The sequence below is a fragment of the Wyeomyia smithii genome, chromosome 2, assembly GCF_029784165.1.
Source record: "Wyeomyia smithii strain HCP4-BCI-WySm-NY-G18 chromosome 2, ASM2978416v1, whole genome shotgun sequence".
NCBI lineage: Eukaryota > Metazoa > Arthropoda > Insecta > Diptera > Culicidae > Wyeomyia > Wyeomyia smithii.
The window spans coordinates 264,599,637-264,622,567 of record NC_073695.1 but is presented as its reverse complement, the minus strand read 5'-3'; the positions used below and the strand labels follow the sequence as shown (position 1 = coordinate 264,622,567).

Below are 22,931 nucleotides of genomic sequence, written 5' to 3'. Positions count from 1 at the left end.
GATTTTGAAGCGTCCTCCTTGGTTTGGTACACTCGAATTACATAGACTTACTGGTGTTGAACCATTAGAAGCTATGTCAAATAAAATTATTGACAATATTCGACAAAAATCGTTGCAATCCTCAATTGCTACGATAAGCTCTCTTTATAGCCAATAAGTTAGCAATTAAGTTAGTTGTAAGTTTCTTTCCCCTTTTCTGACAAGTAGGTTTAAATCCCTACGAATGATAAGTCCTAATTGCGAAAGCAAACAAATCCTAACAATTAAAATTACAAATTTCTAACAGTGTTGAGAAGTCACCATATGTGATTGGACACACATACTCATTACTTACTAATATTTATCATAAATACTTAAGCTACTAACTAACCCCCCTTTTAAATAAAAAAATTGAATAAACATCACTCGAAAAAATCTAGCAACATTGCAGCCATTCAGGCGCTTCTTCGAATGCTGAAGGAAACCCCTTTCAAAACAGACAAACAAACTGCTCAGAATAGGTTCGAGGTGATTGGAATAGTGTCTCTCGATTGCAAATTTTATTTGATTATTGTTAAAGTTTGCTAATATTGATATATTATTTTACCTTACACGTTTCAAGTATTTCGTCCCAATAAACAGGTGGCTCCTAAAGCTGCTTAAAATATGTTCCCTACCCTTTTAATAAATATACCACGTTTCCTTTTCAAAGATTTGGTCCATTTACAAATCCGATCGAACAGAAATTTCTGTTGTCAGTGTTAATCAAGCTCGCAATCGTTTTAAATTCTGTCCAGTCTAAAGCATTTCCATCTAGCAATTTCTTCGTTGGCCTACATTCAGGCTCAAGGGAATAACATGAAGCACTATGTACTAAACAATGTGATTATGATTAGTAGATTCGAAATTCGGATCAAAATTGTTAGGATTTAAAACAACAATTATAATCGGATCGATTATAACTGAAATTCTGATGCAGGAAAGTTCATATAACGAAACAATAAAAACTTCTGCAGATTCGAAACAGGTTGCATAAATGCCGAATTCTAGCACACCAAAGTGGAATATTTTATCCGAATGAAATATTTCGCGAAATAATTCAACTCTGTGCAGCGCGTTGTAAGTCAGCGGCCGGAATGGGAAACAGCGCACTGTGGTTTAAAAGTTCATTTTGACGCGCCTAATTGATAACTCCTCGTACGTTGGATATAAAATTATGACGTCTTCAGTAAAATTGATAGGTATGACCCCCTGCATCTTCTGGTGCTATGAGATTTGCGATTAATCTCCCTAAAAGTGAGATGCATAATCTATTTTTTTTTGTTTCATCGAGATACAGGGTTGATGTTTTTGGTAAAGTTATAGGTAAAACCACAGAGAACAGACGTTTATCTTATTTTCAAAAGATGTGTAAACACTTGCAACCGGCATTTACCAGTAAGTGGTAATGCTTCCGCTATGTGGCGCTTTCGTCACTTACAAGCCAAGCACTGATAACGAAAAAATATCGATACGGTGATATTTACGCAGTGCAACTGGGGCACCACGAGACAGATGTCGTTAGTGTATTAACGTATTTTGATTCAAATTTTTACACACGATTTTCATATTTCTTTATATGAACATGAATGTCTGTTCTCTGTGCCAATACGACCAACTTTACCGAAGACACAAAATTCGTATCTCTTACTCAAATTTGACTTAGAGAGTTTTTATTAAAATTGACCTGTCAAAACACATTTTTCTATGAAATATATTTTTTTATATTTTCTAGACCTTCACTATGCTCTACAAAGTTGTTAGTAGCATAAATATACACAATTGTCTGGAAGATACTATTTTTGTATTGTTTTTACTATGAATTATGGACTATTTTTGAATTTTTTGCCATATTTCAACCTCTGTATCTTCCTTATGGGCAGTTAGATGCAGATTCGGTAGTCAGCATATGAAAGTATAACAATAGAACTTTCAAACGCAGTTGATTTCGCTAGTCCACGACTTTCTGAGGAGTTTGGTTCATAACAAAAAACCTCGTTTTTACCCTTTTTAACTTCCTAACCACTGTGCAGCGGTTTAAAAAAACAGTTAGAAATACAACCGATTGTCTTGAATGATTTAATCTTGCCTCAAGTAACACCGTAGAAAATCTAGGACAGGACGTGACAAGAGCGACCAAAAATCACCTGAAGTTCTGTAAAAGTGAAAGCCCTCTCTGAATAGTCGCTTTATTATTAGTCGGTACGGTTGGCCGTGCTGCAGAAACTTTCGATATTTTTTGTTTACACTTACTGTGTAATATTTGTGAAAATCAACATTTGAATTAATAATCACATTTTTGAAACTACGTATGATGAACGATTGCAGATTTATTTCATGAAAAGCAAGAGGAATCCGGAATAAGTTAAAATTATGACTAGTTCAAAGAAACCCATAAATATATCTATAAATCAATTCAAGATTCATTGAGCAACCATTATCAAATAAAATATTCATAATTGAAACCCAGAACTTGAAAAACCCTAGATATTAAATTTTTTTTTACATATTTTGACGACACTGGCAAGCGTCGTGCCGAAAAATCAAAATGTTTTATGAGGGCAATTTTGAACGAAAAGAAGAATAACTATAGGCCACTTGTCACGTTCTGTCCTAGTAAAAAACTAGCAAAGAATGTTTTAGTTGAAAAGTGAAGTGGATTTTTGGTGAAACAATATAGATTGAAATTACATTCAATCCAAATATCAATAAGAAATAATAAATTGTTTTGCAGACATATAAAAAATTTTATCCTTCAACATTATTGATAGAAGTTTGTTGTTTTCATTGAACAAGCTTGTAAAAATTATTTGCATTATGCCCCGTTCACACTACACCGCATATCACCTGATATCAGGCGATTCGTACTATTAAGGCCATATAATCATCCATATTACCTGATATCCCATACAATCGAGCTGTCAACGGCGCGGCTACATGCCATCGCGGATATCATGTTCGGAAACCAATAATAACCACATTTCCAGCAGTTGGCAACACGGCCAACAGACATTTGACGCAACCCTACAAATTTCGCAATTCGCGTTGCATGTGAGAAAAAAGGAAGGAAATGTTTTTGCTATGGTGCGAGCCAACTAACTGACATCTCTATCCTAATCCCATTGCTCTTGTTGTCTTGACCTGTTTTTGTTTTCTTCTCTTTTCAATTACCAAAGCAAATGTCAAATCATATCAGCTCATTATAGTGTGAACGCTCGAGGTGATATCCGATATCATCTGGCGATATCAGGTGATATCCGGCGTAGGGTGAACAAGGCATTACACACCTAAACTCAAATGTGGATGTGTAAAATTCTGCGAGGTGTTTTATGTTGTGGGCAACAGGACTGGTTACATTGCTTGTTTTGATGAAGATATGTACCTGAATTTGAAAGTCTAGGAATTCAACCTTGAAAAAACAGGGAAAAGTGATCAGGTTTTGAGCGCTTATATTTCAGTCATTTATAATCAAGTTATCGAGGTTTATGGTGGTCCCCATGGCTCTGTGGTTAGCGATGTCGGTCGACTAGCTCTCCCACACGGTTGTGATATCGGGTTCGATTCCCGATCGAGTCGAGGATCTTTTCGAGCTGGAAATTTTCTCGACTCAGCACTGGGGCACGGTGTATCGTTTTACTTATCCTACACATACAAAATGTGCCAAAAACAATATCGATAACGAATTCTCTCAACTAATCTAGTTGATCGAGACCGCTATTAGCCCAAGGCTAAGCGTGCGATGTTGTTTATCGAGGTTTTGACATTAGAAATTCTTTTACGGATGAATTTATGTAACAAAAACAACCTATTGTTTGAGATACACTATTGAAAAATTGGTAAATAACATCGATTGTCTAAATCATACCGAGCAGCCAATCCTACCTCTCTTCCCAAGCACAGCCGACACTAACGGATACAACCAATCTGACTTTGTAAACGGTGTGTTGTTATTGTTGTTGTTTTACTCGAGGTCACTTTCTGTTTCCGATGCTCTTTTACTTTCCTTACCATTCCCTATTCTTCTCAACTCCTCCCTCTTTCCAACTAACTGACGAAACCTCGATATATAAGGTACCATTCGAACATTCCACCCCATCATTTACATTCCAAAACCGAACCAGTGACATACGGACGCTAGGTGCTAGCCGTTGAAAGGAGGAAATACAAAATAGTACCGGTCATCTCGTGCCAGGTTTCACCCATAATGCTGGTGGCTATTAGTTGTACATGGTTACTGCAGAAGTACTAAAATGGTTCTGGTCTCAAATACCAAATAAGTTTGTATTTGCTACCTACTGAGAAAGGCAGAATACACCGAATTCGCTAATTCAAATGTTTGTCTTGTCATTACGAGCTACGAACAAATGCTTTTCCAATTCGAATATCTGCGGATTGGAGATGCCAATGTAAATAAGGTTTCATTCATATATTTTATTTATATTAATTATTATTCAAAGCGCTTTAAAGTCTTTGCAAATAAAAATGCACTATTAGATAAAAAATATAGAAAAATACCATAGTCCTACCACATACATAAGACAAACGTAACACTGGAGTTTTTTTCTGGTACACGTTGCCCCATAGTACTTTGTACCTCGTCCCATCAAACTGCTCGATAAATAATGAACAAAATAAATTTTCTTTTTATCGGCTTTATTGAGCCCCAAAGAAAATCCCATAAGGAACTGTCAAAAAGTTATTTATAAAATCAATGCAGCATTTTCGAGTAGGGACGAGACAAATGCAGGGCTGCGCAAATGCAGGGGCTCAATAAAGCCGAGAAAAGGAAAATTCATTTTGTTCATTATTTGTCAAGTAGTTGGACAGGACGAGGTACGGAGTACTATGGGGCAACGTGTACCAGAAAAAACACCAGTGTTACGTATGTCTTATTAATGTGATTTTACAGAGATGAAATAAGAATTATTTTGACAGATTGCATTGTTACATGTTACTTATTGTTACATCTGTTACATATTTTTCGGATTCGATCAATTTCGGAGTCGGGTTCAGCGTTGCGTAATTTTAGGGAGATTAAAAGTTAGTTTGGTCAGTACAAATCTACCCAGCAATATAAAGACGACATTACGATTACACACAAGTAAGAAAAAGACACCAGATAGTTGTTTACGAAATAATCCCAAGCTCTGGGCTTAGTTCGTAAACAACTATCTGGCAACTACTGGGTCAAAATCAAATGAATAAAAATGGGTTTTGGAAGCAGTTAGATTGGCTCCAGGTCGAAAATAGGTAAGCTATAAGAATAAAAATTCGCTATTATTGTTACATGGGGGCGAGGGGGTCATCATGTAATCACGATCGGCGCAAACAAATTGGTTTTGCTAATCTTTTGTTCCAGAAAATTTCCAGTTGCCACGGAGTAAATTTATGCCCCTTCCATGCGCATCAATTTACTCCATAATCATGTGTTGTTAGAGATGGTTCATTACTCGAACTGCTTGAAAATTCAACCTGTTGCTCGAAATCATCTTCCTTTAAGTTTGACATTCGTTCGGAAAATTGAAAACATTATGACGTTCAAATTTCTCCACGTTTCGTTAGAGTACAATAGTTTTTTAACTAAAAGAGGTATTATTACTTGAAACAGTATACTTATCAAATTCTGGAAACTATCGACACGAAGCCATTTAATAACACATTATTTACATTTTATTTCAGTTGGATTTGAATGCTTAACACCCGTTTCCTGTTGATACACAAGGCAATTTCTGCACGAATTCTAAGCCGTAAACTTTTTATCAGGATGGAGAGCCTCGAGCGTGTCATCTCTAATAACGCTGCTGCGGAGCAATTGTTACAATCCCTCAAAGAAGAACTTAAAACCATAAACGATAAAAAAGTCAGTCGTCGTATTGAAGAGTTGAAGGTGGAAAATGATGCACTAAGGAAACAAGTCGAGAGCGCCCGTAAAAAGCTTATCGATTTGGAGACTCAAAATGGTAAAAAGCAAATTCCGGTACCAGGAATTTCTACTGATGTTACTCCTATCGTTGATGTGAAAGTTGAGCCTGAACAACCGAAAGTTGTACAGGCCAGTCAACAATCAAACGAAACTAAACCACCGAAGGAGAAGAAGGCTAAAAAAGAAAAACCTAAGGACGAATCTAAACCATCTGCTAGTGGAACCGACGAACCCCCTATTGACGTAGGACGTCTAGATATGCGTGTTGGAAAGATAGTCGAAGTGTCGCGACATCCTGATGCTGACAGTTTGTATCTGGAAAAAATAGACTGTGGTGAGAGCGCTTCCCGAACCGTAATATCTGGTTTGGTTAAATTTATTCCCATCGAAGAAATGCAAAATCGACTGGTTGTGGTACTATGCAATCTTAAACCAGCCAAAATGCGAGGAATTTTGTCTGAAGCGATGGTTATGTGTGCTTCGTCACCGGATAAAGTCGAGATACTTGCCCCTCCCGAGAACTCAGTACCCGGGGATTTGGTCCATGTCGAGGGATACCCACGTATGCCGGATGCTGTTATGAATCCGAAAAAGAAAATTTTCGAAACCGTCGCACCAGACTTGCGTACGAACGACCTCTTGGTGGCGTGTTACAAGGACAGCCCGTTTCAGGTACCAGGAAAAGGCGTAGTTAAGGCTCAAACATTGAAAAATGTTAATGTGAAGTAGGAGAGATGTTTTAGGAATATACTGAGTTTTCTGATAAATCGTAGATATTTGCAAACCTTGCAATTTTCATTGTTTTGAAATTTGTTATCCCCTTACTATTTCGGAGTGGTTTTTGCTTGCAACATCAATATAATACTCCGTAGATAGAGTATCTCTACAAGTGCTTTGTATATGACTTGTTCGAATTCTGCCCCTTCTGCCTCTTTAACAAAATATAGCCTATAATGAGCATTCAAAGAGCAAAAGAGCGAAACCAAGCATTCCGTCTGATCACAAGTCTAGAAATTCAGCTGAATTCGCGACTACGATGGTGCTGATATTTAGGCCGTTACAAATTTTATTTTCATTTTATGTCAGCCCCGCCCCCCCCTTAAAAAATCTTGAATATTGGAAGGGGAAGAAAAAAAAGCTCAAACCGTTTTGTTCATTTCATTGGTTTTCCGACAGCATAAATGTTTAATTTAGCAACAAACAAGTCAGGTGACAGCGAAAGTATCGTCGAAAGGCAAGCGAAATAAATACTAATAATAATAGTGTTATTTTTCAACATTTATTTGAGTGCAAGTTACAAACGTCATAACTTGCACACAAACTTTGATCAAAGATATTTCTTTTTTTTTTTCGTCTCGGTGTTATTTATTTTTTGCCACCCTCTTTGCAAACTTTGATAACCTTGGACATAACAAGAATTCGAAATTTGTATCAGCCTTATTTGGTTTTTGCATGAGAAAAAGAAAGGAAGGAAATATTTTTGCTTTTGTCATCACACACATTTTGACAATTGTATATGAGAGTTCGCCTAGGTGCGAATAGCCTTTAAAAACTCTTTCAACTTCGTAGTCGTGAAATCGGAAAACTTTACTGAACGTTAAACAGTGTAATTGAACAAAATAGGGTACTAAAGACTTATCCTGTTTTTGATCTAAACGATAAAACATGACTTAAGCCTGTAGTACACTCTTTGACCGAGCGTCAAATATTTGTCACTTTTTGGCAGATAAAAATTTGGTCAAAGATAATTATTTGTCACTCTCCAATTTTAACATGGGACAAACACGAGCAAACAACAACCATGATGTCAAATAAATTTGACCATTATGTCAGAAGGTCAAATATTTGACCATTAGACAAAGAATGTACTACAGGCTTTATAAATACATTCTGAATTTTATGATTTCAAGCATTATTTTGCGTATTTTTTGTCTGTTGTATACTACACTGTAAATAAAAATCACGTCGGAGTAAAGTGATTTGCTGTTGAATTCGCACTACTTGCCTAACATTTCAGAGTTGAATAAAAATCTTTCGAAATATATTAATGCAAAGAACGATGAAATCAACAGCAAATCACTTTATTTTTTGTTGTTATGTTAATCTTTGTTGATATGCTTATGTTTGAGATACGTGATGTTGGTCAGTTGGATAATTATATAAATTCACAATAAATTCAAGAAACTTCTTTTTATTTAAGATTTCCAATTTTTATTTTATTTTAGATTTTTAATTTAATAACAAGATGATCCTAGAGATGATCCCTGTCACTGTATCGATGCAATCGATTTCAGGATCTGTAAAAGAGTCGTTTAATTGTTATTTTAATTTAAAAGATTCATAAAACTTACGCTCAAATAAAATTTTGATCTCTGGGTAAAAATGTGAATCAAAACACTCTAATACACTAACGACATCTTGCTTATGGTGCCCCAGTTGCACTGCATAATTGGGTTATTTAGCTATTCACGGATTTTCGATTTTTATATATCATCTGAAAAACTGTAATTTTCTGAGCAAAACAAGATTTTTTAAAACTTTATATCATTATCCTTCGATTTTTAAATGAAGAATAAATATTCGCTCGAAATCGCTACAATGACAGTTGGTATATGGGCGAACTGTCATTGTAGCGATTTCAAGCAGTTTTGAACCGTGATTTAAAGAGCGAAGGACAACGATAGAATTTTTTTCAAATCACGTTTCACTTAGAAAATGCACATCTTTCAGATGATTTAAAAAACTGAAATAGCTAAACAACCCAATTGGGTTGTTTAGCTATTCATGATTCTTATATATCAGCTAAAAGAGTGTAATTTTTGAGCAAAGCGTAATTTTTCAAAAAAATTAATCATGGGCAAACCACATACATACGACATACGTAACACTCAGGAAGAAATCCTCTAAAAAGTTGGTACCAGAGATGCCAGATGTTTTTGAAAAATGTCTGCAACGGCTCGAAAAACCAGAAAAATGTGCTCGAAATCTGAAAAAATTTCGCTCGCGCAAGCAAAAGTCTGTAAAAATCTGCACACATTTTAAGAAAATCTGCGCAAATAAAAGGAGACTCTGACAAAAATCTGCAGGAACCGTGGAAAAACTGCAAATATCTGCAAATCAATAAATATCTGCTCACGGACTCCAAAAATCTGCGTTTTGCAGACAAATCTGCACATTTGGTATCACTGGTTGGTACAAAATGAACTACTCGAATGGTACCACGCTCTGGATAAAATCACTGTTTGAGTTGTTTTTTAAGGCAGTGTACCTGCGCAGCCCTGCATTTGTCTCGTTCCTACTCGAAAAATGCTGCATTGATTTTGGGGCTCGATAAAGCCGAGGAAAAGAAAATTCATTTTGTTCATTATTTGTATTAGCAGTTGGACAGCACGAGGTACGGAGTACTATGGGGCAACGTGTACCAGAATTTGAGACATTTCAAGCAGTTTTTTATTCTTCATTTAAAAATCGAAGGGAAACGATAAACATTGCTTAGTTTTTTTTAGAAAATTTTTGAAAATCACGTTTTGCTCTGAAAATGCAGCTCTTTCAGATGATATAAAAAACTGATATAGCTAAACAACCCAATTCGTTCGTAACACTCTTTTCGTACGAAAGTCGGAAATGGCCGAAATGAGTGTAATTATTTTGAGTGTCCTGGTCTAGGCGAAATTTTTGGGCATCCCTCTATCTATGTCATAGATCCTTGATATCACATTACCGTTAGAGTGATATCAATGTAACAGATATACGGTAAATTTCAAAACATATCTATAATCAAAATCATGTAATATCATCGAAACATTTTTCATGAAAATAAAGGTGTCTAGTCCCTAGGTCCTAGTAGTTACTAAAACTATAACGATTCTTTTCATCAACCCTAAATCTTATAGTTTTTACAATCAGTTTATTTATGGCTGTAGGCTTTTAAAAAATTTTTCAAAATTTTTGATTGATTGACGAAAACTGCGCAAAACTTCAACATCAGCTGAAAATTCCTTTGCCTGTATGTTTTATTTTGGTTAATACAAATTTCAAATATCAATTTTCCCGAAAATCCCAAGTTTCGTTTTTTCACCCATTTTTCACCACAAATTGGATCAGCGTAACCATAAATGAAACCAGTTCATTGAATGTTCGCTGGGGTTTAAAATAGGGAGACAAACAGAAAATCAATTTCTAACAATGGAATCTAACAAAACAATACAATGCATTGCAGATTAATATTAAAACACAGAGAACAGACATTCATATTCATATAAAGAAATTTGAAAATCGTGTGTAAAAATTTGAATCATAATACGTTAATACACTAACGACATCTGTCTTGTGGTGTCCCAGTTACACTGCATAAATATTGCTGTATCGATATTTTATCGATATCAGTGCTTGGTTTGTAAGTGACAAAAGCGCCACATAGCGGGAGCATTACCACTTATAGCGAATTTCTTGTTTCCACTGTGTGCGGGCAAAACTGCCGAGGAATAATGAAACGTCATCGCCATTTAAGATGCAAGTAAGAAAGAGATGCCAGATAATTATTTACGAACTTAGCACGTGCGGTGGTGGGTTGAAGCTGACAAGTTTTTCAGTGCGCTTTGGGCAGCACGGCAGGTCAAAACTGGGTCAAAATCGAGCAACTAAAGAAGGGATTTGACAGCAATTAGTGCGCTTCCAGGTCAAAACGAGGTGCGCTGGTCGGATAAAGAAATTCGCTCTTAGTGGAAAATGACGGTTGCAAGTTTTTACACATCTTTTGAAAAGAAGATGAACGTCTGTTCTCTGTGATTAAAATAAACAATGTTTAGTATGCCCGCAGCCAAGGTTTGGATGACAGAAATATTTCAGTGTAACGCGTTTTCGAGCAGTTTCGCTGACGTTTCTTTTCTGCTTGACAAGTAACGAACAATGGCGCTCAGTTTTGACAGACGCACACTCAGAGCTACCAACCGAAACAACGGGCAGCGAAGAAAAGTCATCATTGTTCGCGAGAGTCGCAGTCGGAACGGAGTCGTGTATAGATCGTCGTCTTCGTCGGCGAAGGTTTTCAATATTTTATGCGAGCAAGTGTAGAAAGTGGAAAGACATCTTTTTTCGTTTTGACAGTTTCTGGAATCTAAATCAATAGTGTCTCATCGGGAGTGTGTACAATTTGGGTGTTTCTAGTTGCGTAAGCCCCGTGAAAATGTCCGTTTGGAATCGGTTGCCGATATCGTGGGTGAATGGTTGTGTGTGAGCGAAGAAAATCGGCTACCGATTTGGGTTTGGCAAATGGAAAGTCCGTCGTCATCAAACTTGTAGTTGCAATCCTAGTTTCGCTGCAGTCACCGAAAATTAAGTTTTGCACTTAGGGGAACGAGAAAAATTAGCTGTTTAGTCGGGTAGATAACAGCGGATTGAGGGTATATAAGTCTGGGACAAAGAACGCAACAGTGGAATCAACACGAGCGAAGGTTTTCGCAAGGAACGGGACTGATATGGATAAAGAATTTTTCAAGTCGCTGAGCTGACCGGAAGTTGGTGTGTGGTGAGTGTTGTGCAATAAAGCATTTTTTCCTGTGTATTGCGATAGACTGACGTTCTCTAACGGTGCTGATCGGACGAGATTGGCGAAAGAAAAATATAGGCTCACGTCAGCGCCACCCAATTCGGTTTTTAGCTGAACTCTCTATGCTTTTTGCACACCTTTGCTCGGTATGGAATTTTCAATTCCGTCATCAGAGGTTTGCCTGTATAGGTGTGTTTTGACTAGCAGTATCAGTCACCGATGCGTGTGGGATTACTTGTGTGGGTGCATACACACAAGTTCTGCATGCTTGGTAGAAAAATAATGCATCACACGATTAGTTTTGTTAAAATTTACATATGGTTTTTCACTAAATTGTTGAGAGGTAAACCATATTCATTCCAGAATGAATAATTCTAATAGTTCAGGTTTTCTAGAAATGATTAGAATAATTCCGTTCACTTTAAAATCATTTCATTACTAAAATTTCAAAACATTAGTCTTCTGCAAGGTAAATTTTCGAAGCAATGTATTTTAATATGAAAGTTGTTCTGTATTTCAAAAGTTTGTACTTATTTCAAATGAATTAACATGATGATTTTTCTTTTAATTTTCTTCATCCGCAGACAAGAGCAACAACACTGAGTAGATTTGGACTGCTGCTAAAGAACAGCTGCGTGTCCATCAATTCCAAGCAAAATTTTCGTGCTGGAGCAAAATAGCACAAAAGAAATGAGCCGGAATGTAGCAGGTTGAGCGTTCAAAGGTGCAGCTCAAAGATTTGTGGATTAATCATCGGCGTGAGGCTCTCATCCTACGTCTACTTTTTTACCAGTGGAGGTGTGCTTATAGGACAATGTGTGGTGCAGTACTGCTTGTATGTTATGTCCGCTGCATCTACTAAGAGGATTTGTGAAGTGTACAAGCCAGCGATGCTGTGTTTGTAAAAGAAGAAGCAATTTGATTTTTTCTTTTATTGGAACAAGTGGAACAATAGCAACAGCAGCAGCGAAAAAACGAAAGGTGACGTGAATGTTTGATTTACTAACAGCAGCAGCAGTCGTCTGAGATAATTGAAAAAAAAAGCTGAATTCATACAAAGGAAATGACGAGCTTTAAAAAGTTTTGGAAGGGAAAGTGATAAAAATTTTTTTTGTTTTCGTCAGTTGCCTTGAGTAGACGTGAAAAAAGCATTATCGCACAATAGTGTCACGCAGAATAGATACGGATGTGTGCGAATTATTAGTTTTCGTATTGGAAATAATCAATAAGCTCTAGTGCGCAAAATGGATATGCAACAGCCGCAGCAGAAATCAGCATTTGAAATGGAAACGCAGGAATCCCGATTTGTAAGTCCAACCAACAACTCTATGCTGTGACCTAGATGCTAAATTAGACATTGACTCGTTAATAGATGAATAGATGTTAAATTACGTGGTTCAAATGTCCAGTTCGGTTCTGATTGTTTCCAGCGTTTTCATGTTTGAGGAATTCTACGCCAACTCAACGAATTGTTGGCAGCTTCTTTTCAGATTTCAGTTGAATTTTGTACCTTTGATGACATCACTAATTTGGAAGAGAGAAATTGCATAAAATTAATAAAAAGGCGATTAACAATTTTGTGCAAACTGCATTTTTTACATTTCCGTCTCTTTTATATTTTTCATACTTCATTACTTTTTCATCACCATTTTATTCAAAATCATGCAAAACACATTTGTACATCCAAAATGTTTGTGTTCTGTGTTGAGAATTTTTTGAGAAAAATATTTTTTTTTTTCAAATATTTGGTATTTTTATGAAAATTCCATTTTGGTATTTTTTATGAAAATTTACATTGCAAAAAAAACTCTTTAGGACTCCTAAAATAATGAACATGATTATTAGTCTTAGTGGGACTAATATAAACACAAATTCACTGAATCACTGTCTTAGAAAGCATAGCCATCCAATATGGATTTTTGTCGACTCTGAGTATAATTACATCTTAAAACTAAACTATTGACAAATTTTGTTCCAGAATTCTCTGAAAAAATATCAAACTTGAACTGTTTTGATAAATTCATTGTTCATATGATAAATTAAAGCAAGTCTCATATTTATTTTATTTCATTGGTTCTGAAGCTCATATATCAAGGAATTTCTTTGATTGGTAATGCTTCTCAAAACGCACATTTTTCTGTAGTGATTGTTGCACCTAGAACTAATTCCCTGTACCGGATGAGTCAACTTACGTGTTTCATCCTGTTTTGTGTTTCCTTTTCTCTTTTTGGTTTGTTTCAAAAGTTTCAGTTAGCGAACGTCGAAGAAACTTTCTTTGCCTTGTCCTTCATTGTTTGGCAACAATAACTTCCTGATCTGGTTATCGCTTCAATCCAAAATAATGCATTTGTAGTATCCAAAGGTGATTCATACTGTCGAGTACCTGCATTTGTTCTGCGATAAAGCTCCAATAGTTTTCTTTCAAAAAACTGTTCTTTCAAGAGAATTTTGAAGCCACGTGCGCGATTTAAAGCAAAGCAAATCCTATTCATCTATTTCATCTATTAAAATTAAATGGAATGCAAAAAGCTAATAACTTCTCTTCAAACCAGCAAAGAAATCTTAATACTTGTAATATAATCCAGAAGAATATAACCACAAATTATGCTTTGAATGAATGAAAACACACAACTGACTCCAAAATCTACTTTAAAATTACTTCTAGCAAAACAAAATTTGAGCCAAAAAAAGCATAGAAGGGCCAAAACGGAAATTGATCACTTATAAATTTATAAATCACTCAAAAAATAATAAAAAATATGACTGAAAGCTTAAAAAAGATAAAAACTTTTCTACAAGTCAAAAACATACGAAATTAAACTCAAAATGCATAAAACGCTTCGAGAAGCAAACTGACTGAAATAATTTTATATCGAAGGTAAAAAAATGTTTCAATTTTAAAAGTTCAACAAGTTCTCAGTGAAACATGAAAATCCAAACAATTTAGCGCTAGAAAAAGGTCGAAAGGTACTATCAAAAATGTATTCCAAATTAACCGCAACAAACTTAAAAAGTCTCTTAAAGTTATAAAGAAAGCATACAAAAGTTTTTGCTGAAAAATATTTCTGGAATCCAAAAGAAATCGAAAAGAAAATAAATACAATGATGGCGAAAATTATAAATACGCTTGCAGTGTTGAAAAGCATGAAAATAAACATGATCAAAATACAGCCAAAATTCCCGGAGAACGTAAAACAGCATAACGGTCACAACAATTATTGATTCCAAATTTGAAAGATAACCATTCGAAGCAGCAGGAAAACACCTCCAAAACCTGTATAAACAACTAAGCAATTGGTTACAAATTAGTATATAAAAACTTGAGAAAGCAACTATAAACCAAAAAAGTTTTAGTGTAGCTTAAAACATCTGAAAATACTTTGAAAAGTTCAAAAGAAATAATTCCGAATTGAATATAATATACCTTTCTAGGAGAAAGGCAAAACGATAAAGCCAAAAATAGAAAATACAGTTGAAAACGGTTTAAACGCCTTGTAAAAATTTTTTTGAGATTGCCATAAAGAATTGAAACCACTCCTGCTATCAAGGGAAAACAAAAAAAATGTATCTTACTATACCTGAAAACAAGAGATTCGAAATTTATCTCAAATATAGCTGACAACGACTATAAGAACCAAAATTTCTGCAGAATTTTTGTTATCAGTCAAACTATTTTTTTTGTAAATTATGTCCACGTGGACATCATCATCACTCCTTCCCCCCTTCTGCGAACAAGCGTGGACATTTGCGTAGGCCCTTACCCCACCCCCACCCCACTAAGTTGTCCACGCGGAATGTGGAAGGCACCTAAAATAAAATTGTGATTGTAACGAAAGATTATCATTGAAGAAAGTTTAATAATTCGAGCTTTATGAGTCTAAGCAGGTGACCGAAACTCTAGAATTAAAATTACTTTTTCTCGCTCTTCATGTTTTGCACGTTTGCACGTTTTTGACGGGGAATTCCATAGACATTGTCATCAAAGTCCATTTAAATAGGCAGATAAAAGTATGGTATCTTCACCAAATTTGTTTCTTATAAAACATGTCACAATTTTGCCGAAATAATTTAGATCACGTTTTTTCCAACTTTGGAAGAAGTGTACAGTCTCCCAGATGGTCTCGAGGTACGATGCTGGCCTAACAAGCCAGTCGTCGTAGGTTCGAGTCTCGGCTCTTGTGTAATTAAGTATAAACCCATTACCATATATGGTCAGACCGGACCAAGTGACATTTTGATCATTTCGAGAAAAACGAGTTTGAAGTTTGTTGCTCTGGAAATTTTCAAGTTTTCAATTTTTTTGCGCAGTTTTGATGTTATAAGTTGGAGTAACTCTCTAACTATATCATGCAATGTGACAATTGAAAAATAGGAGTGCCGTGAGCTCAAAAAGGACAGGTTTGTAACTGATTAAATGTACTTGGTTCACTCTGATTGAATCAAAGAAGAATCATTAATGACATGGTTCATTATGACTGGACAATTGAACAAATAATTTTGGTCCATTGATCGTCGAACAGTCAAAAAGTTTTTAATCTACATGGTTAGCTTCTGCGACATTAACAATTATTGAAAATAGTTTGAATAATCTTTTAACTGTGTTTGTTTCAACAAACCAATGGTAGTAGCGGAATGTTTTAATGGAACCAAATATGGGTAATTAACTCAATTAAGTTATTCGTGATCATCCACTTTCTCTGCAACTTTGGCCAAAGTTGCCGTAGAATTGATAATGGACTGGATGGTTTCCTCGTGTTTTGGTTCTGGAATTTCTGTCACGTTTGGATGTGCTTCAAGGACAGCTTCATGAAAAGTTGGCACAGGTTCTCCATTATTGATTAGAAAATAATATTGAATAGATATTGACAACATGCTTTACACACTTAAATGTCAATCGAGTCAGCTTCTTCTTGTATTAATATGAAAGGTCTTCTCCAAACAATCGCTTGTGTTGCCTTTGCATAAAACAGTAACAAACATACACTTATCACTTATTTCAACCTCCTGAGGATATAATTCATTGATAAAATCATCAAGTTTTAAGTCAGTATTACTACTGTAACTTGAATTTCTTTCTAAAAATTGTGGAATGTTGTATCACCCACACAAATGACTAGCGTTTCTTATTTACGTGTTCAATCAGAGTGGACCATGTACATTTCCCTCATTTACTGGTAAAGTACACTTTTTTGAATAACGGACAAAGAAGCATTCCGATAAGTTGCCTGATAGTGTGAAAATTCATTTATGTTGACTTCAAACCGATGCTGTAAATTCCGATGATTTCAACTTTTTCCTGCTAAACGCATGGTTCACTTTGTCTGCACACTATAAGGCATGATATCAGGTCATGTTAGTGACAGCAATAAACGGTCCAAAAACACATCCAAAACCACGGCAGTGCGTGAAACATAACAAATTCCGATGAGGGTGAGTGAAAGAGTTCTCTGATACAAAGAAATCCGAAAAAACGCTTGAAAATTCTTCCGTTCGTTCGCTTTTATCAATAGCTGACCGAAGGCAGTCTCCTTGAAAATAAACACTTGGTCCATTCTGACTGAACACTGTAATCGCTTTTCATTGGTCATGCAGACAAAAATCATGCTGTTATTTCTGCTGTTTTAGAGATAAATAAAATCTGATTGTTGTGTGATGTAGTTTAAGAAAATCTTTATCCAATACTATCGTTAAATCGTTTTTTCCAATTTTGCGACTTGGTCCGGTCTGACTTAATACCGACCATATATTGTTCATCTTTCAATCTTAGTTTTAGCAAAAATCCTCAAAGAGCGCTATAATTCTTTCCTGCAACTGAAGGCGAACTGGAAAATATTTTTCGAATCGAAACATCTGTAATCAGACTCATTCATGAGATGGCGACCGAAAATCCTCTAAGGCAGTTGAGCAAGTCTAGGATAACTACATACTAAAAGATAGTTGAAGTTACAATGGCCAGTTAGCACTCTTACTAGAGTCGTCCACAGCCTGTTATGCTCAGATGAAGCCCAAGAGTAGATCTTCTGCTTTATCCAAGACTCAGGAATAGGAATCATTTGATGTTTCATTGGGGCAAGCTCGTCTGTCCATTCGTTACCAGCTTTGATCTCTCTATACGTCCTGATACTCAACCATTACGCTAAGGAAGAGGAGTACTAAAATCACTATAAGGGTAACTCACAGGAACAGTCATATCTTTTTGAGAAAGCATTAATTGTACCTCAAGAGACGTTATTGTTAATATCATGGTGCTAAATTTTATTTATAGAGTAGGCTTCCTGTTTAAAAAAATTTTCAACCAGGTGTTCAACTTGATCTGTCCTATGGATCTCACAACCATGTCCCTTAAGCTGGAAGTACAAAGTCAGCAGAACAAAGAGTTAATAGCATGAAAATTAAGTGCTCATTCGATGCTCATTTAATGCCATATCGCCGAATTTAATGCTCCATCGTTTCTTTGAAAATTGCATTTGTTTGCTAGCTTAAGGAAATAGCTAGCAGACAATATACGAAAATAGCATTTTTGGTCACAAAACGGTTCTATAACGGTCAAAAACATTTAATGCTCATTTAATGCTCTTGAAAAAACTTGATTTTCATGATAATTTTATTGATTTTGTATAAATTTTTCAATAATATTATAATATGATAATACATAAATAGCTTCAATTTTTTCAAACATTTTCCTCTGAAAACAATCAGAATCCTTTTGATACGATTAGATACCAATTAAATGCTCCCATATGCGAGCAGTTTCAATAACTTAGGTGCATTTTTCATTGAATATTTTTTTTTCAAAAATATTGTTCTGCTAGCTTAAGAAAAAAGTTAGCAGAACATTGGCCAGAAACAGCATTTTTAAGCAATAAACTGTTGTAGAATGGTCATAATAATTTAATGTTCATTTAATGCTCTTGAAAAAACATGATTTTCATGATAATTTTATTGATTTTGTATAATTTTTTCAAAAATATGATAATATATGAATAGCTTCAATTTTTTCGAACATTTTCCTCTGAAAACAATCAGAGTCCTTTTGATACGATTAGATACCAATTAAATGCTCCCATACGCGAGCAGTTTCAATAACTTATGTGCATTTTTCATTAAATATATTTTTTTTAAATATTGTTTTGCTAGCTTAAGAAAAAAGTTAGCAGAACATTGGCCAGAAACAGCATTTTCAAGCAATAAACTGTTGTAGAATGGTCAAAATAGTTTAATGCTCATTAAATGCTCTTGAAAAAACCTGATTTTCATGATAATTTTATTGATGTTGCATAAATTTTTCAATAATATTATAATAATATGATAATACATGAATAGCTTTGATTTTTTCGAACATTTTCCTCTGAAAACAATCAGAGTCCTTTTGATACGATTAGATCCCAATTAAATGCTCCCATACGCGAGCAGTTTCAATAACTTATGTGCATTTTTCATTAAATATATTTTTTTTAAATATTGTTCTGCTAGCTTAAGAAAAAAGTTAGCAGAACATTGGCCAGAAACAGCATTTTCAAGCAATAAACTGTTGTAGAATGGTCATAATAATTTAATGCTCTTGAAAATACCTGATTTTCATGATAATTTTATTGATTTTGTATAATTTTTTCAAAAATATGATAATATATGAATAGCTTCAATTTTTTCGAACATTTTCCTCTGAAAACAATCAGAGTCCTTTTGATACGATTAGATACCAATTAAATGCTCCCATACGCGAGCAGTTTCATTAACTTATGTGCATTTTTCATTAAATATATTTTTTTTAAATTTTGTTCTGCTAGCTTAAGAAAAAAGTTAGCAGAACATTGGCCAGAAACAGCATTTTCAAGCAATAAACTGTTGTAGAATGGTCATAATAATTTAATGCTCTTGAAAATACCTGATTTTCATGATAATTTTATTGATTTTGTATAATTTTTTCAAAAATATGATAATACATGAATAGCTTCAATTTTTTCGAACATTTTCCTCTGAAAACAATCAGAGTCCTTTTGATACGATTAGATACCAATTAAATGCTCCCATACGCGAGCAGTTTCAATAACTTATGTGCATTTTTCATTAAATATATATTTTTTAAAATATTGTTCTGCTAGCTTAAGAAAAAAGTTAGCAGAACATTGGCCAGAAACAGCATTTTTAAGCAATAAACTGTTGTAGAATGGTCATAATAATTTAATGCTCATTTAATGCTCTTGAAAAAACATGATTTTCATGATAATTTTATTGATTTTGTATAATTTTTTCAAAAATATGATAATATATGAATAGCTTCAATTTTTTCGAACATTTTCCTCTGAAAACAATCAGAGTCCTTTTGATACGATTAGATACCAATTAAATGCTCCCATACGCGAGCAGTTTCAATAACTTATGTGCATTTTTCATTAAATATATTTTTTTTAAATATTGTTTTGCTAGCTTAGGAAAAAGTTAGCAGAACATTGGCCAGAAACAGCATTTTCAAGCAATAAACTGTTGTAGAATGGTCAAAATAGTTTAATGTTCATTAAATGCTCTTGAAAAAACCTGATTTTCATGATAATTTTATTGATGTTGCATAAATTTTTCAATAATATTATAATAATATGATAATACATGAATAGCTTTGATTTTTTCGAACATTTTCCTCTGAAAACAATCAGAGTCCTTTTGATACGATTAGATCCCAATTAAATGCTCCCATACGCGAGCAGTTTCATTAACTTATGTGCATTTTTCATTAAATATATTTTTTTTAAATATTGTTCTGCTAGCTTAAGAAAAAAGTTAGCAGAACATTGGCCAGAAACAGCATTTTCAAGCAATAAACTGTTGTAGAATGGTCAAAATAGTTTAATGCTCATTAAATGCTCTTGAAAAAACCTGATTTTTATGATAATTTCATTGATGTTGCATAAATTTTTCAATAATATTATAATAATATGATAATACATGAATAGCTTCAATTTTTTCGAACATTTTCCTCTGAAAACAATCAGAATCCTTTTGATACGATTAGATACCAATTAAATGCTCCCATATGCGATCAGTTTCAATAACTTAGGTGCATTTTTCATCAAATATATATTTTTCAAAAATATTGTTCTGCTAGCTTAAGAAAAAAGTTAGCAGAACATTGGCCAGAAACAGCATTTTCAAGCAATAAACTGTTGTAGAATGGTCATAATAATTTAATGCTCACTAAATGCTCTTGAAAAAACCTGATTTTTATGATAATTTCATTGATGTTGCATAAATTTTTCAATAATATTATAATAATATGATAATACATGAATAGCTTCAATTTTTTCGAACATTTTCCTCTGAAAACAATCAGAGTCCTTTTGATACGATTAGATACCAATTAAATGCTCCCATACGCGAGCAGTTTCAATAACTTATGTGCATTTTTCATTAAATATATATTTTTTAAAATATTGTTCTGCTAGCTTAAGAAAAAAGTTAGCAGAACATTGGCCAGAAAAAGCATTTTCAAGCAATAAACTGTTGTAGAATGGTCAAAATAATTTAATGCTCATTAATTGCTCTTGAAAAAACCTGATTTTCATGATAATTTTATTGATGTTGCATAAATTTTTCAATAATATTATAATAATATGAGAATACATGAATAGCTTTAATTTTTTCGAACATTTTCCTCTGAAAACAATCAGAATCCTTTTGATACGATTAGATACCAATTAAATGCTCCCATATGCAAGCAGTTTCAATAACTTAGGTGCATTTTTCATTAAATATATTTTTTTCAAAAATATTGTTCTGCTAGCTTAAGAAAAAAGTTAGCAGAACATTGGCCAGAAACAGCATTTTTAAGCAATAAACTGTTGTAGAATGGTCAAAATAATTTAATGCTCATTAAATGCTCTTAAAAAAACTATTTATGATAATTTCATTGATGTTGCATAAACTTTTCAACAATATTATAATAATATGATAATACATGAATAGCTTCATTTTTTCCAAACATTTCCCTCTGAAAACAATCAGAAACCTTTTGATACGATTAGATACCAATTGAATGCTTCCATATGCGAGCAGTTTCAATAACTTAGGTGCATTTTTCATTAAATGATAATTTTATCGATTTTTTCTTAATTTTCGATAATAAGATAAAAATATGCTTTCCATCCTGTTTTTTGATTTTCAGATCAATTCTGTTGACCTGAAAAAGTTGGAAAGATCGTTTATTTTTTGTTTTTTTTTTTTTCGATCTTTTAAAAAAAATATTTTTCAGCGTGCAGAACTTTTTTTATGCAATTTTGAGTGATTGTCAGGTATCGTGTACCATTTCTAATATTGTCTTAGCGGCTTTTGAATGGTTACGTGCGATTATGACATCATCATGCCTCCATATAGTTCATTTCATTCCTGCCCATAATGCAACTGGTGATGGACTAGCAATAATGAAATGATCGGAGTACAACCAGATCGAACCAATCTCCAAAAACATGATTTCGAGTCATCGGTGTTCAATGTTCTGGGGATTTTTTGTAATTGGGGCTTATTACAGAAAACGAGGCGAGCGGCGAGTTACTCGCCTGACCAATTTTGATATTGCAGATGGCTGGATTTGGACAAGCTGGTCTGCGAAACTGTTCGACTCAGCTGTCACCAAACATGTTTCACTCGCATTCTCTAATACAACATTTTGCTCGTCCGTCAGTGACTGGAGGTGAGGCCATATCATTATGAACTATTTAAATGATTTCTGTTCTTCATGTATGATAGATTATTCATTCTCACGTAGGGGCACTGAGGGTAAGACCGTCACCCCTAGGATTTTACTAGAAAACGCTAATTAACTGTGTTTTGGAATATGTGAAGTGTTGGTATTTAATATTTTAGATATTTTAAGACTCATCGAAGCCACCGTGAAACGTCAAACGTCAAAATAATAGACAAAACATACGCTACTGCAGCTGATGCGTAAACGGATGTAATTTTTTGTGAGTGGAACTTAAGCTTTTATTCATTTGAAAAGACTAAAATAATTTTTCGTTGCTCTGCAATTTATTGTCTGTATTGTTAGCAATCACAGGAATTCGATCTGAGGTAAATTGAAGCGTCGGGGTAACACCGTCACCCAGTGAGTGGGGTAAGCCCGACATGGTCTGAGGCTAGTTGGATGTTACTGACACATATTTCTCATCTATTACCGATATCTCGCTGATAAATAACTTAATTAATCGACTTAGAACCATGCACTCAAGCTCTTCTGTGATTTATGAATGATTCCAAGGGTTATTAGAGGTGCCAAATGTACTGAATCAAGTCACAAAACTGACGGCTTTTCCGGTGGTATTTGAAATATGCTCCGGTGTGATCAATGTGATCCTGGTTTCAATGAAACTAGTTAATAATATGATTTAGAGTGCCACATGATAGGCTTGCCGAGTATCAAAATCCTTTCATTGTTTATACATAACGTTCACC

The 22,931-nt window shown here is 34.4% G+C and overlaps 2 protein-coding genes across 25 annotated transcripts in view; both read left to right on the top strand.

The window, feature by feature from the left end:
- The first annotated feature begins 5,507 nt into the window (after positions 1-5,507).
- On the top strand, positions 5,508-6,733 carry LOC129721294 (aminoacyl tRNA synthase complex-interacting multifunctional protein 1). 2 transcript variants are annotated; one of them, XM_055673712.1, is made up of 2 exons: positions 5,508-5,607; positions 5,698-6,733. In XM_055673712.1, the coding sequence occupies exon 2, from the start codon at positions 5,708-5,710 to the stop codon at positions 6,668-6,670; it is 963 nt and encodes a 320-aa protein (XP_055529687.1). In that variant the 5' UTR covers positions 5,508-5,607; positions 5,698-5,707; the 3' UTR covers positions 6,671-6,733. The 2 variants fall into 2 exon arrangements, with proteins under 2 accessions (XP_055529687.1, XP_055529688.1); XM_055673713.1 differs by having other exon boundaries at positions 5,604-5,625.
- Positions 6,734-10,922: 4,189 nt separating this feature from the next.
- LOC129721289 (patronin) overlaps positions 10,923-22,931 on the top strand; it is a 137,802-nt gene continuing 125,793 nt past the window's right edge. For all 23 annotated transcript variants that reach the window (XM_055673698.1, XM_055673690.1, XM_055673704.1 and 20 more), the window contains exons 1-2: positions 10,923-11,468; positions 12,074-12,796. In XM_055673698.1, the coding sequence (XP_055529673.1) occupies positions 12,734-12,796 (63 nt within the window). In that variant the 5' untranslated portion in view covers positions 10,923-11,468; positions 12,074-12,733. The remainder of the gene's footprint in view (positions 11,469-12,073; positions 12,797-22,931) is intronic.